General features: G+C 38.6%; 1 protein-coding gene across 8 annotated transcripts in view; it reads right to left on the bottom strand.

Annotated features, from left to right (window-relative positions):
- znf618 (zinc finger protein 618) overlaps positions 1–15,411 on the bottom strand; it is a 41,085-nt gene extending 25,674 nt beyond the window's left edge. For 3 of the 8 annotated variants that reach the window (XM_078272305.1, XM_078272309.1, XM_078272307.1), the window contains exons 1-2: positions 15,102–15,411; positions 478–814 (exon numbers count right to left, since the gene is read on the bottom strand). In XM_078272305.1, the coding sequence (XP_078128431.1) occupies positions 478–787 (310 nt within the window). In that variant the 5' untranslated portion in view covers positions 788–814; positions 15,102–15,411. Of the gene's footprint in view, positions 1–477; positions 815–15,101 lie in introns of those variants that run through there. The other 5 variants (XM_078272308.1, XM_078272304.1, XM_078272303.1 and 2 more) reach the window with 3 other exon arrangements.
- Positions 15,412–16,188: the final 777 nt, after the last annotated feature.

Consider the following 16,188-nt stretch of genomic DNA (forward strand, 5'->3'; position numbering starts at 1 on the left):
TACATACAGTACATTTGTGTATTTGTGCAAATGATTTTAGGAATTTGCCAAGTGGGTGTTGTTGTTATAATAATAATAATAATAATAATAATAATCACCACCATCATGTGAGAGCTTCAAGTTTGCAAATGAGATGCCAATCCAATACTAAATACAACAAAATTGAGGTGAATGGAATGTCAATTGTGCTCACAGGATTGGAAAATTACATTTTACATAGGGGCCATTTCTTCTGTAGAAAGTAGTTCCAATAAAAACAGCTTACAGCAAAGTCTGTAGATTATCCTGAGTAACCAGGGCATTGTTTATGAAAAGCTGCGGCTACTGGGTTTCTCTTTTAAAATGTCATTTTTAAATGCTGTGCCGTTTGTTTGTGTTGTTTTGTCACTCAGGAAGCAGGGTCTGGGTCAAGAGACACCAGACAAGATTGCAGTCAGGAAATGCATGTATATATCCATATACTGTATATTCACACACCTATGCATGAGTCTGTGCTCTTCGTTGGAGGAGGAGTACCAAGGGCAAACATACCCTCGGTCTGAGCTCTACGGGATGCACCTCCACTGGCTCCATCATTTCCTCCAATGACAACACAGATCTCAGCAGGATTGGCATCACCCACTTTCCCGTTACTCGTCTCTGAGGTCCCAGGCTCTTTCTTTACTGTGACAGGTGGAGGAGTTGTGTTCTTAGTCTTTGGGACTAAGGTTGGTGAGGGACCATCTGTGGCCGCACTCCCACCATCCGCCTTCTCCTTCCCAGGAATGGGTGCCTCTTGTGCACTCATGACTCCACCTCCTCTGAGCCTGTACTTCTGTACAAGGGAAATAAACAGAGAGACAGACATAGACTTTACTCAACTGTCCTGTAACAATATACAGCCTTGATTCGGGTATGACTTCTAGCCAGATTTATAGCATTGATGCACAATATTATAACTGCGAGGTTAAACAGATGTGTTGTTGTACAGTAGATAGCAGCTTTGATTTGAACCTACTGAGGTACCTAAAAGCAAGCTGCACATAACAAGCAGTAGCCTGCATCTGACAACTATTGAGTGTAAATAAAAAAAATAAAAAAGAATGTAAAAAAACGGTCAGTCAGATGTGTGAGATCAAAATGCACAGGAGCCACTACCAGCACTATCTGTGACAGAAAAAAAGAGATCTCTTTTTTTTACATTTTTATCATAGGTACACTTCAACTGTGAGTGACGGAATCTAAAACAAAAATCCAGAAACCTTTGTTTGCAATTACAAAGATCATACGTTTCCTGTAGTTCTTGACCAGGTTTGCACACACTGCAGCAGGGATTTTGGCCCACTCCTCCATACAGACCTTCTCCAGATCCTTTAGGTTTCAGGGGCTGTCGCTGGGCAATACGGACTTTCAGCTCCCTCCAAAGATTTTCTATTGGGTTCAGGTCTGGAGACTGGCTAGGCCACTCCAGGACCTTCAGATGCTTCTTACGGAGCCACTCCTTAGTTGCCCTGGCTGTGTTTTTCAGGTCGTTGCCATGCTGGAAGACCCAGCCACGACCCATCTTCAATGCTCTTACTGAGGGAAGGAGGTTGTTGGCCAAGATCTCGCGATACATGGCCCCATACATCCTCCCCTCCATACGGTGCAGTCGTCCTGTCACGTTTGCAGAAAAGCATCCCCAAAGAATGATGTTTCCACCTCCATGCTTCATGGTTGGGATGGTGTTCTTGGGGTTGTACTCAACCTTCTTCTTCCTCCAAACACAGCGAGTGGAGTTTAGACCAAAAAGCTCTATTTGTCTCATCAGACCACATGACCTTCTCCCATTCCTCCTCTGGATCATCCAGATGGTCATTGGCAAACTTCAGACGGGCCTGGACATGAGCTGGCTTGATCAGCGGGACCTTGCGTGCGCTGCAGGATTTTAATCCATGATGGCGTAGTGTGTTACTAATGGTTCTTTGAGACTGTGGTCCCAGCTCTCTTCAGGTCATTGACCAGGTCCTGCCGTGTAGTTCTGGGCTGATCCCTCACCTTCCTCATAATCATTGATGCCCCACGAGGTGAGATCTTGCATGGAGCCCCAGACCGAGGGAGATTGAACTTCTTCCATTTTCTAATAATTGCGCCAACAGTTGTTGCCTTCTCACCAAGCTGCTTGCCTATTGTCCTGTAGCCCATCCCAGCCTTGTGCAGGTCTAAAATTTTATCCCTGATGTCCTTACACAGCTCTCTGGTCTTGGCCATTGTGGAGAGGTTGGAGTCGGTTTGATTGAGTGTGGACAGGTGTCTTTTATACAGGTAACAAGTTAAACAGGTGCAGTTAACACAGGTAATGAGTGGAGAACAGGAGGGCTTCTTAAAGAAAAACTAACAGGTCTTTGAGAGCCGGAATTCTTACTGGTTGGTAGGTGATCAAATACTTATGCAATAAAATGCAAATTAATTATTTAAAAATCATACAATGTGATTTTCTGGATTTTTGTTTTAGATTCCGTCTCTCACAGTTGAAAAGTACCTATGATAACAATTACAGACCTCTACATGCTTTGTAAGTAGGAAAACCTGCAAAATCGGCAGTGTATCAAATACTTGTTCTCCCCACTGTATGTATGTATGTATGTATGTATGTATGTATGTATGTATATATATATATATATATATATATATATATATATATATATATGCTGTCAATCAATTAACATTTTTTATCTAATTAATTACATACTCTGTGATTAATTAATAGAAATTAATCGCATACATAATTGCAGCGGTGTTTGTGTTGCCAGTGTCGTCTGTTTCAGAGCATCAGAGAGAAGCGCAGACATATCAGTGGCACCAGATTTCGGTTGCCAGGGTTGGCAGGGAGAAGATTTTTACAAGTAAATGTTCCAATTAATGATCCAGGCAGCACATTCTCGTCTCCTTCCTTCATTTTACAGTCGAATGGTGGCTAGAATGGCTCCAGGTCAAACGTCAATATGGAATGGATTAATCTGCGTTATTTTTTCTCAGATTAATTAATCGAAATGAACGCGTTATTTTGACAGCCCTATATATATATATATATACATACACACATATATATACACACACATATACTTTTTCCCAGGGCATAATGTGCATTTCACGATTACATTCGTTCTTTTAATTTCTTGGAGGGAAAAGTAATGGCTATACTTCCATTTAGAGAAGGCTACTTTTGGATTATTCAGGCTCGCCATACCTGTCTCTCGTTGACTGACTCGCTTGTGTTGTTCGTTGTGAGTCCGACTATGCGTGCTTTCGAACACCTGCCCAACTCTACCTCTGATTGCCTTACCATGAAATTTTACTCAACCTCAGCCAATCGTCAGCATTTATACGCTTGTCTCGTGCACTGCCCACTAACCAAGGAATAACAGTAAAAAAAAGTATTTGCCTCTCGGCTCAGAGATCTAATTGGTCTGATGAAAAACACAGCTTCAATTATAGTAATTTTTGGCAGTAATGGGAACGCCGTTATTAAGATGGGAAGAGTAATCAATTAGATTACTCGTTACTGAAAAAAGTAACACGGTTAGTAACGCCGTTATTTATAACGCCGTTATTCCCATCACTGTTCATAAGTGCCCTTTAATGGCATGAATTCCTCTTTTGTGGCACCCAAATGCTCTAATTTCAAAAATATCCAAATTACACAACTTGACACTTCAGCACAAGGCTATAAAAGGCTTGTCAAGAGAATGTGCTCAAAATGTAACCATGCAAAACAGAGTTATGCCAGGATGACTGATATTATGGAAAGAGGGGAAATTGGTCTTCTAATAATAGCGCACCAAAACAGTAACAGCAAACCTTTTCATAGCCCAATACAGCTTTCTTTAGATATGACACACAACCAAGAAGCATCAGCAAACATGCCCATGCATTGGATAATGTTGACACAAAACATTTAGGCTAAAGTTTTGAGTTCAAATTGCTTACCTTAATCAGTAGAAAGTACTGTCAGCTCAATCATACAGTGATTGCGCAACACTTACAGCAGCAGGCCTGAAGGTTGTGCAAGTTGAATGTTTTGTTGATTTCCAAATACCTTCTACAACTTTTATAAAGTTACAAGCTTGAACATGACTTTACATTTTACATACAATTGTAAATTCTTCTTCTAATTATTTAATTAGAATTCAGTCAATTTTTGTATCTTGTTATTAACAAAATAGATAACCTGTTGGCTATACAGGAAAGGTAAGGGGATCACCAAAGCCAGGATTCATTCTCTCAGCCCAAATGCCATGGTAAACCATCCATTTAATGGCAAACATTGCCATTTACGCTTTTAATTTGAGTATTTCCATTTTAGCATTTTTCAGTTTTATTCAAGAGACTTTCCTGTTCAATTTTTCAATTCCATTTTCAATATTTAGTCTTTCTATTATTTCTTTTTTTGTGTGTACTTCTTATTTTATACCTGAAATGGTATTTCAGGTTTTTTAATTTCCCTTTCCATTAGTCTTGTCACCGTGTCTGATTTCACCAGTGGCATAAGGTGTACAGCAACTGTGTACACTGTGTAATTGTATCCACACTTTCCATGGACTGAAAGTGTGAACAGAAATGAGCCAACAAGCTGTGTTTATATTCACAGGTTATCTTTGGGACCTTGTTATGCAATTTTAACACTGTTAAAAAAAACAATACCAATGTTGAAAAAACAAAAGGTCTCCCAACTACTACACTTTACTACAGACATGAACCGGACAGCTGCTCAATAGCCGTTTTCCGACCGGAGGGATTTTTGCAGTTCCTAGAACATAAAATTCCTAGAACCCTTTTTTTCTCGTGTTCCGACTGGAACAATTTGGGGATTTTTAAGTTCCTCTGGCCGCAGTTCCTGTAACTCTTTCAGCTCCTACTTCAGGGCAGGGTCTTTTCGCTGTTCCCTTTTCAGCATAGGAACCTAGGTCAACGAGGGTCGGGTTTCTGGTACAGACAGACCAACAACGGGACAATTTTAACAATTTTCGCCATCTTATTCATCACTAATTTCACTTCTGACAACGTTTTAGGCGAGAACTGTTTAGATGTCGAATATAGGCAGTCTTGCGAAAATTAATGCCGAATTGACAATTTGCTTCAAAGTTTTCGGAGTTGAGAAGCTCCATGAAATGAGGCGACAGCCAGCAGGCACCTGCCCCGGCCACTAGCTCGTCGCTCGGCCAGGACTGGCTCAGAGAAGCTGAAGGTCTCTCAGACCGCTCTTGTAAATCAGAGGCTTTTATTTCGCCATTGACGGTTCGTTTGTTTAAATATCACAACACATGCCCATCATAAGATTAACGGGAACCTGTGGTTAACTGTCTTTTCGGAGTCCACGCGTGTCCTGCGGCTGGCCGGCCGGCCGTCACACACACTCACTCTCACTCACTCTCACTCACACACACACACACACACGGGGGCGAGAGATACCCGTTTCTCTTCGGGAGGCTTGTTTAAATTATGACAAATATGCTATATACATTAGCTTTAGTATTTAGCTCATACTTTTTTTGGTGTATTTGTTTTCTGATTTTAGCACTATAAAGACCGTTGCCGTGCCTGCATCACTCCCTTACCCCTCCTATCAGTCCCTGTGGCCACTTGGCCAGTGTGATTGCAATTGGAAAAAACGGTTTTGGGGAGAGTAGTTAGTAGATCTATCCCCAACTTATTCATAAGCAAGGTTCAGGTTCATACATTCATGTATTAAAGCAAAAATGCCTGGGAAAGAGTTGTTTCTGTTCGTTGGAGTTTTATAGACAAATGAGTAATCAAGAAAATGATCTGCAGATTAATCTATAATGAAAATAACCATTAGTTGCAGCCCTAATTATATGCAAGTACTTTATAACAAATAAAACTAAACCAATTTAATTTGAATTATGAAAAATAAAAGTTCAAATATATATATATATATATATGGACCAAAGCAACAGCCAATCGCATACGATTATTTATTCATAATGTCTTGTTTTATTTATTCAATATTTAACACTCTGGCCTCTGGGTCTTCATACTGAAGCAGCAGATAGCACCAGTTCATGTCTTACTCCTGTGTACCAGAACAGTTTGGGCAATGGATTCATTCATTTTGATCTAAAGCTAGAAATCAGAGAAACACCTTGAAATTGTGACACTTGTTGTCATAAATGCAGTTGTCACACTAAAATGAAAAGTGAAGTTGGAATGCAGGCACCCAAACAGAAATACTTTGGGTCAGCAAAGTTAGCGGCCCATTTATTGTCTACGCAGCAGTGCCAAATTTTACATCCCAGTGACATTATAAACTGAATGGTCAGCTCTCCATTTTGTAGCTTTAGGACTGTAATGACGGTGGTACAAGTGAACTCTTATAATGGTTGGCATTCCCCTGCTGCAGAGGGAGTAACCATTTTCATATATTTTGGATCAATTATGGAGTTATGGTAAGAAAAATACTCAAAAATGACTTGTTTCTGGTGGGTTGACACTAGGCCTGCACGATTAATCGTTATAAAATCGCAATCTCGATTCACCCTGTTCACGATTTAATTTTTAAATAACTTCGATTTTTTCTTTTTCATGACTTTGATTCTCATTTAATTTTACGAGCCGACTGCATCACAAACGCCACTACTTTCTTCTGTGAGTTTTAAACATGGACTGTATAAAATAGGTTTTAAAGAGCTCCCAAGCGCTGCAATGCTCTCCCTTCTCTTCATTGAAGCCTCTATGTTTACAGGCTTGTGGTGATGCGCAATGTGCTATAGGTGCCAAAAAAAAATGTATGTTTGGTACTGCCAATTTGTTTTGTTTTGTCTTGTCATGGTTCATGTGTGCAATAAACATTACACTTCGTGAGAAAAAAATCGTGGCAGAAAATCAATTGTAAGCTAAAAAATCGTGATTCATATTTTTCGCTGAACCGTGCAGGCCTAGTTGACACATACTATAACAATAGCTAAAATTTGCTGGTGATAGTCAGTAAAACAATATCTTTACAAAATGCTCCTTACAAGGCTTGTTGCAGTGTGCAGTATCGGGAGTGGTACGGTCCACAGTCCCTCCAGGATTTCGGGGCCTTTTTTTGAGATTGTTGCGGCCCAAAATGCCTGATTTCGCGGGAGCTTTGGTAAAAATTGCGATATAAGTTGCGATGTCTTTTGTATTTTTGTTGCAATGAAGTTGCGAGAAACAGTGGAAGTTGCAAAAAGAGTTGCGATTTTTATTTTTTTATATTAGTTCTTTAAAAATAAAAAGGAAACTTGTTTTGGGGAGAATAAAAGTACTCTGGGCTGAGATTTCCTAGTAACCTTACCAAAAAGGCTCAGGATGCTGCAAATGTTGGTATAATATGAAAATGGCTGGTGGATTTAAGACAGAAAATAATAATTTATTGAATGAATCAATGTGTCAGTGGCTTGTTGATCTTTAACATTTTTTGTTAATTTCCTAACCTGTCCTGGGACACACAGTCATACATTTTGATAAAGTAATGTTACTTATTGGACTTTAACTTATCATTGCACTTACAATAACGAGCATAGCTGTCCTCAATTTAGGTCATCCTGCAGCCTACGTCTCATCTCCGGTTTTTCCTGCATCCACCGTGTGTGTGTGTGTGTGTGTGTGTGTGTGTGTGTCCGCCAATAGCAGGGGTAACTGAGTGAGCAGCCCCGCCTGCTGCAGAGAGCTGACAGGATTGAAACTGCAGCAGCTTTTAGCAACTTTAGAGTGAAAAAACATTACAGCGTACATTGGTGTTAAAATGTATACAGGTTGGCAGGACGGTCGCTGTACGTTTTGTTGATAAATGTTCGAGTCACACACGTCTCGTCTTCATATCAGAAACAAGGAAATTAATTTGGCGACATACGTGTGACGTCAACCCGTTCTCACTCCCGCTTAGTCATTGGCTCTCAGAGTCTGACACGGACACTCCGGTTATTGGTCAAATTTGCGGAAAAGTTGCGGTGATTGGTCAAAATTGAGAGTCGCACCAAATTCACGGTGATTGGCTGAATTTGCATGAATTGTTGCGATCGCAACATCGCGAAATCCTGGAGGGACTGACAATACTACATCAGTGTATTTCAACGTCCAGAACGTGCTCGATGGTGTTTTAAGCCCCCAACGTCTCCTTCCAGGCAGCGCTGCGACCGTTGACTTCAAGGCACCTTAACCTTTACTCTAACCATAACCATTGCCTAATAGGGGTGTGTAAAAAATCGATTCACATTCGAATTGCGATTCAAGCTCTACTGATTCAAAATCGATTCATATTTTTTAATTAAAAAAAAATTCTCTTTTTTTTTTTTCTCTTGTACATCTACTGCAATCACATTTTTTTTCAAAGCAATTTTAAAAGTAACGTTTTTTATAATCTTCGTCATGCTGGAAACACTGCGTGAAAAGTGTTTCTATGCAAGTTTCACCGTAAAATACAGTAAAGCCAGGCTTCTCTGTCTCAGAGGTTTTTTAAACATAGCCTAAGGGGAAGCAATTTCAAAGTCGACAACACCGGTTTCTGGCATTGTACTGGCAGAACTTACACTAGTATGAAAATGTTCTACCGTGACAGGTCTAATCCCCCATGCCTAAAAAAAAGCAATGTGTCATCATTGTTCTTTTATTAATGATAGGGTAAAGGCCTTCTGTCAGCAAATATAGTAACTTAACTTGGATGGTTAATGATCAATTGTATTTCATTACCAGCGGTGGAAAGTAACTTATTCGATTTTAGAACTGTACTTCAGTAACATTTATTTAAGTATGTTTCTTTATACTTCAACTCCACTACATTTCAGACAGAAATATTGTACATATTCTATAAGTTAATTTACAGATTAAGATTTTACATGATAGGCCTATATAAATACAACACACTGTTAAAGATTAAAAGGGGTCCTTAAATGTTAACCGAAGCATTGAGAACTTTGTAAGTGTACAGACAGTTTATTAAAAAGATAGTTTAGAGGGGGACTCTCACTATGCTACCATTGAAGTGTGGTGATATTTTGAGCCTTTTTAGTGGTATAAATAGCGATTTGTTTTTACTTTCCCAGTGCCCCGAATACTAGCGCTGTAAGCTAATCAGCGGTCCGCGCTAGCTTGTTTCAAGCTACAAACACATTCGATTAGCATGAAAACATGTCCCAGAGAACGATCGAGTGGGTACACATCTGTTATTAACCCCTAGGTTCGTTTTGCACCGGAATTGTCCTTAACTAACTATTTGAAGTCCCAAGAGGTGAAATTGAAATTATTTCAGTAAAAAGCAAGGTTAGTGAAAATGAAAACAGATTGTGTAGCACTTATTTTCTCTCTAATAAATCATCTCACAGCCCAGATGTATTGTGAGGGAGACAGTAAGAGGGGCCTGAGCCCTAGGTTGCAAACCACTGGACTACACTGTCACTGTATATAAAGTAGTTTTAATTAATTAATTTAATTAGCTACACACTGACTGGCTACAACAGTCGGGGTGTCACGATTCTCCAAATCCTCGATTCGATTACAGTTTCGATTCTCGATTTTTACATATATATTTTTTTTAAAGCACAGGCTGCTATGCCATTTTTAGACTAGACTTTTATGCAATATAATATCTGACCTTTGTTCGCAATGTACCACACTACATTGTCAAATTTAAAACATTTATTAACAACATAATGTACCAATAACTTATAGCTATAGCCTGCCATCTAGTTTCTCTTTTGTAACTGCAGTCTTCTTCACAAAAGATGACATTCAAGTTCACAACAAAACAAACAAAAAACAATAAAACAGCCATGTCCATAGTCTTCTCTGAACAATTAAGTGTCTTAAACTATTTCCGAACGGCTGAATATATACCACACAGATTAACTGGCATGTTAGTCGTGCTGCCAGTGAGAAAATATGGTACACGCACATAGCAGAGCTTGCAAACTGTGGCTTTTTTGTCGACAACGCGAACGTTGTCAACATAACTCACTGGAAATCCAAAATACTTCCACACCGGCGACTTCAGTGAAAGAGGAGGGGGTTCAAGTTCTGTCAATGGGTCTCCTGCATCTGCAGTTGCCATGCTATCTTTTGACTGGCTGTAGCTAAATTAGAGGAGGTTGACTGACTCGCAGCACTTCAACACTAGTGTTGACGAACTGACCGAAGAGCCGGTTAATTAACCCGAGTAGTGTCACTGAACCAGGAGAATGAACCGACTCACTCCTGTTTTTTTTACCTCATTCGTGCCGGCAGCGCTTCGCTCAAGCTGAGTGCGATCAGTGTATGCTTCGTTGTGTGTAGCTGGTCTTCTTCTGCTACTGTGTGTGTAGTAATCTAGCTCATTAGCGCCTCCACTGGAGTGGTGGTAGAATCAATCAGGAAATGGAATACCTCAGAGCAGGCTACACGTGTTTTTTTCCAATGTTTTTTTTCCGCTTGGCAAGCCGACTGGACGTGACATGGGGGCGTGACAGCATCGACGATTCCATTTTTCTAATTCAAAATTCGAGATTGTAACTTAATTTCGGTCGATTTCGAAATCAAAATCGTGACACCCTTATACTACGGTACAATGCTGCTTACACATTGATGACAGTCACAGGAGCCATTTTTCTACAGAACAAGCACTTTTACTTCCGATACTTGTATTTTAACTAATAATATGTATACTTTTACTTAATACTTTAGTGCGTGACTTTTTTATAACTACCATTTGAACCATTTGATCATAACATGCTAACAAAGGTCCTCAATGCTCACCAAGCACTACCACAGGATTCAGTTGGTGGACATGAAAATGAATAAGGTATAAATCAATTGACTTTTGCCATCTGTAATCAAATGAAATAATGGCAAAGACTCATGCATATCTGAAACGGATCAATCCCTTAGTCATCCACTGTAATAATCCATGTGCAACATTTTAAATGCATACCCTGAATATATGAAAAGGCCTACTGTCTTATAATTTAAGTAGAAATGCTTGTTGTAGTCTATACTTTTACACCGTTTCATTTCATTTAATGAGTTAATGGGTGAGAGAAGGGTAGGGGACAAGGAAACAGGAAAAGGTTTAGTAAGAGAAGTTCAGTCTAAAGGGGGGGGGGAAATAAACATAGGAAATCAATTTTCCTAGACTGCCTTATTTGATGTCTCTTTTATTTACACAATTACTTTCTTTGTCAATTGTTATTTATTTTGATTTTGCTTTAACTTTCTTTTTTAATTTGCTTATTTGATACTGTTCCAATCAGAAAATACAATTCTCTATCTTTTATATCATCTGTTTTATATCTGTGAATGAACATGAATATATTTTAATAATTATTTCATATAAATGGAAATGAGCATTGACATCTGATCATTTTCTTTGGCTCAATACAAATATTTGAAATAAAGTCAAAATTCAAAACTAGCCATCTGGCTTTCTGTTCATCTTTCTTTCATAGTTGAGGCTCCTGATATGCTGTGACCTGAAGCACCATGCAGAACAAAAATCTAAAGCAGATGCACATTTGCCTGATGTTCCTTTACAAATTAAGCACAAGCTAAACCAACTAAAACAAAAGGAAAAGAAATATAGTTAAATCATCCAATGCCATTTTCATATCAAAGATCTATACTATCATTTTAATAGGCACTGAAGTAAGAAGGGGTTGGTGCCATTGGGATTTATGTCAATCTATTAAACCAGTTTGCTCTTTGTGATTTGGCCCAGCTGTGTTTTAAAATGACAATGCATGCATATTAACAACAATATATAATAACAATGTACTTTAGGTATCTAGGGTTACGGAATAAGGAGGTTAGACATACAAGGAAAACATCTCTAGGACATACCTCTTCAGAATTCAGCGCTTAGACGAGGTACTTAAAATAATTGGCCTATATTTGGGCAGTACTGTATCTGCCTCTGCACAATAATGAAGTAAATCAACCACTGTGCTTGGTTAAAGCAAAAGTCTTGTGCTTCTAACTTAGAGATTTTCTTACTTTGAATTGTACCTTGCAATGCCAAAAAAAAAATTTAAAAAAAATCACAGTGCTCTGCATGTTAAGTAGACTGGAATAGAGATTCCAAATATAAAATACAAATTTGTTTAAGGCTCATGAAAATGTTTCCACTCTGGAGGGATTAAAAATAGGAATCAGCTAAAATGGGGGATGGTGGGGGTCACTTCAATCACTGCATGTTTGCATTATCCAAAGCCGAGTCAGTGACTAAGAGCAATGGTTGAATAGACTAAATGTTTTGCTTTCCCTGTTTCTTTAATCAAATGCACATTTCTCTGTCCTCTGTAATAAATGTCTTCCAAGATAGTGTATCACCAATGATTTCAAAAAGCAATAATGCAGAGAAATGGATAACCCCCCCCTTCACCCCATCTCACGCATGCACACACGGGATGCTCTGTCGTCTAGTAAAATTCCATCAGCATACACTCAAAAAACCCATAAAAACCTTTTCAATCTATATGTTAATGCTACGAATTAAAATTTAATAACAAGAGATATTGAAAAGCAGACTTGAATTATACAAAAATAAATCCTAAAAGATCAGGCTCCTAAAATTAGAAATTCAGGGCGGCATCCGGTCTGCTGCTAAACCCTTGTAGGCTGGCAGATTAAATTTTTGATGAAAATCAAAATTGCACTGCACACTGATGCAGGCACAGCAAACCTGGCACTATTGTGATTTATGGATTCATTAAACCTGCGGGAGTTTCACCCCTCCCCTTTTCACTCAAAGAAATGAGATTTGCTTTGCTGGAAATTTGTATTTTCAGAAAAGCTACTCAGGCTCTGCTCTACCTTCAGAAAATGGTCAAGGGAAAAAAGAAGCTTCTGTGTACATAACTACAGCACGTAAACAGGCCTAATTTTCAATGCTGCAGCAATTGAACGTCCTTATACATTATTCATGAAACCAATAAGGTTCATTTTTACAAAAGGAAGAGGCAGGAAAAATATGTGCAGAATGCACAGAATTTTTTTAATGCAGCAGCAGCCCCAACCCCTGAAAAGCCATTCCCTAGAGACTAATTTAAGTGAAGCCATTTTCAGACATTTTCAACATGCCACTAAGAAAATAACTGAACACAAGATGTTCGCTATGTTTAAAAAGGATGCATGTTTGTTCAGACACATCTAAGCACAAATCAGGAATCTGTAATTGTACATTAACAAAAGAGAACTGGCATGACATCAAAGGCAGAAACCGTTTGCGTAACACCGCTTACCCTTTAAAACGGAAAACAAAACCGCTGTACTAAGTTAATGACAATTAGATCAGCAACTATGTTTCAAACACTGAAGCCCACCTGCTGTGATATGATCTCTCACCATCTAGGTTTGATCAGTGCCTAGAGGGACAAGTTTCACCTCTCCATCCAAACTCTTCGCTCTAAATATTCTCTGTGAATCAAAGCTTTTGTTCTTTTAAGTACAGACAGACCAGCATTCCTGTTACCTTACTTAAAATGAGAACACTCCCAGAATGCAGTTCCCATTAACCACATCTGGGTTTAAGGTGTTTTTCATTGCATTATTCCTGAGAGCTGTATAACTTGTTATCAGTCCTTCAGGTATTCTGCATATAAACATTCCCATCACTCACAGAAGCATCCAAACCTAATAAACCCATGCCACTGGTTGTCTCTCTTCACTTCTGTACTTTAACTGAAACTCCTGCATTTTGATTAGACTTTCCAAGCAAAGGTCAGAATTTACACCCAGATTTTGCATACCAACCATACAATTTCCACCAGCTCTTTCAAAATTATACAGATTTGAAGGTCAGCATTAAAATTACCCGCAGCAAAATGGCCTCCGCAGTTTCCCTTACATTAAAATAAAAGCCAGCCATGCAAGATGGGAAACTGTTTGGCGTCTGCAGGATTAATATAAACAGTAGAACCACTGGTTGTGATTGTTTTTCCTGCCCTCAAATTATGCTGACATGGTCTTTTTCCAATGCTGTTCAGTTGACTTTGGATAGTTATTTTCCACTCACACATTTCCAATCTCTAGAACTAAAAGTCCAAATTGTTCCAGGTTTACTAAGTAGTTAATTATATATGTATACCCACCATAGCACAAAAATACACATTCATGCATACACAAAAGAAACTGGAAATCACAGTTAATGTGTATGTTAGACTGAAAAGATTCAGCAGATTTGTTTTTTTTCTGTTATCTCACAGGCTGACAAACTGTTGAACTGACTGTGAATGCTTAACGTTAAACCTTACGCAGAATAATTCAACTCAAGGAATGTATCATGAATAAAATCATTAACCTGCACCTTGCTTTAAATTGAGTATTTAAAAAGGCCATTTCACATCGATTAGCATAAATAGCAAATTATGCTTTTCATTTTAATTTGTGGCAATCATTTACAGATGACTTATTAATTTCAAGCAGCATTATGACGTGTGTTTCCATTCGGACAAACTAACATCCAATCGAATAAACAAGTCTCAAAAAGTAGTCTCATTACAATTTTTTAATTTCTCAAAATGACTGCCTACAGGTGGCGCCAATCACACCCAGATTTAAAATCATCCGTCTTCCTAAAAATAAAATTCGAAATGTATTTTGGCATGACGGCACTTTGATCTTTTTTTTCCTTGTCGGTCTTTAATGAATACCAAGTCGTCAAATACAGCCAAAAGTAGCGTTTGTGTTGTGTGAGTTCAGAGGAGAAAGTCCGAAGCTCTGCTCAAATTTGCAGGAAAATTCACAAAACATGGCTGCAGGAGGTTTTTGTGTTTCAGATTGTTCCTCCCCTCATCGTCCTTCATGTTGCTACTATCGCCTGGTCCCCTTGCTCCATCGGGATATGCACAGTATTTTAACAATTATGTGGTGTATTTGTGAACAAACTAGGTGCATAGACGACTAGTCAGCAGTCACACGGAAACTTAATTACGAAAATGCAGTCAGAAAACATCAACAGATTATGACTATTTCGGGTGGCTTCAAAGCCTGCACCTGGTTCAACTGGCATTAGTGCGAAAAGACTGCTAGGTATCGTTTGTTAAGTAGATGGGACTGAAACTTGCTAGTGAAATTTCTCAAATTTAGGATTTCTAAATCAGAAAAAAGAAAACACAGCGGTCTAGCTGACATACCTCCAAAAACGATGCAGCTCATGCGAAACAGCTCCCGCTCCAGAAATGTTCCCTCCCCGACCAGAGATGACTGCACAACTGCTTCCTCAAAAAAATTGTGAATTAGTTATGAGAAATTCCAAATGGTACAAATTTCCACTAGAGCGTTTTTTTTCCTCCGCGACACGCTACGTTACATTTTAGAAAAGAGTAATGGCGTAACGTTAATGAATCATGAATTTGCCGAGGTTTACTTCAGTCCGTGCAAGATTCCGAAATTGAAGCGCCGGCCTGTATATCCTACATGAAAAAAAAAGAAAGAAAAAGGAAAAAAGTCTGGAAAGAAGACAGAAAAAATGGTTGGCCGACTATGAAGTCACACAGGGAAAAAGAGACTGGAAATTACGCAGAGGAAAAAAATCTCATGTGAACTGAGAATAATAGCACGCTCTTACTTACTGCAGCTACACCATACAATACTGACACAGGTGGCTATTTTGATCAGATCGATTCTGATTAGGTCAATGATTAAGCATATTTAGCTGATGGACAACTTATGTGTTAAACTACCATAACCTCTTGACTTGGTCACATACTGTCATAGTTGTTTTCGAAATGTTTCCTTGTTGCTAATGAAATAAATAAAAAGGACAATAGCAACCCTCCGTGAACCGTTTGTTCCAAATCTGTTTACGTTGCTTAGGTTCGCAATTAAACCAAAAAAACTCTTACCAGACTTTAGTCAAAAAGAGTGACAACAAATCCACTTATGTTAGTGCAGTTAACTGCAGAAGTCTCCACATAGTTTGTTTTAATACCTGTCAAGGGCAAGGTTTTGGTTGGCCAACACATTTTCATTTCAAAACCCTACTCTGAGAATTAGCATTTTTTCTTCTTCTTTTGAAATTGTTTAGTTTTTGTTTCTAGAGAAAGTTTTTTTTTTTTTTTTTTTTTTTTTGCCAGAATGTTTAAAGAAACAGCTTTGGCTTGTGAACAAATCATATTTAGCATTTCTAATGAATTAATTGTGCAGGTATAGGCTGTAAATGTGGGTTGAATTATTTAGACTAGACAATAATGTTAACTGCAAACTAATAATAATAATAAC

This window comes from Sander vitreus, chromosome 16, assembly GCF_031162955.1.
Source record: "Sander vitreus isolate 19-12246 chromosome 16, sanVit1, whole genome shotgun sequence".
NCBI classification, from domain to species: domain Eukaryota; kingdom Metazoa; phylum Chordata; class Actinopteri; order Perciformes; family Percidae; genus Sander; species Sander vitreus.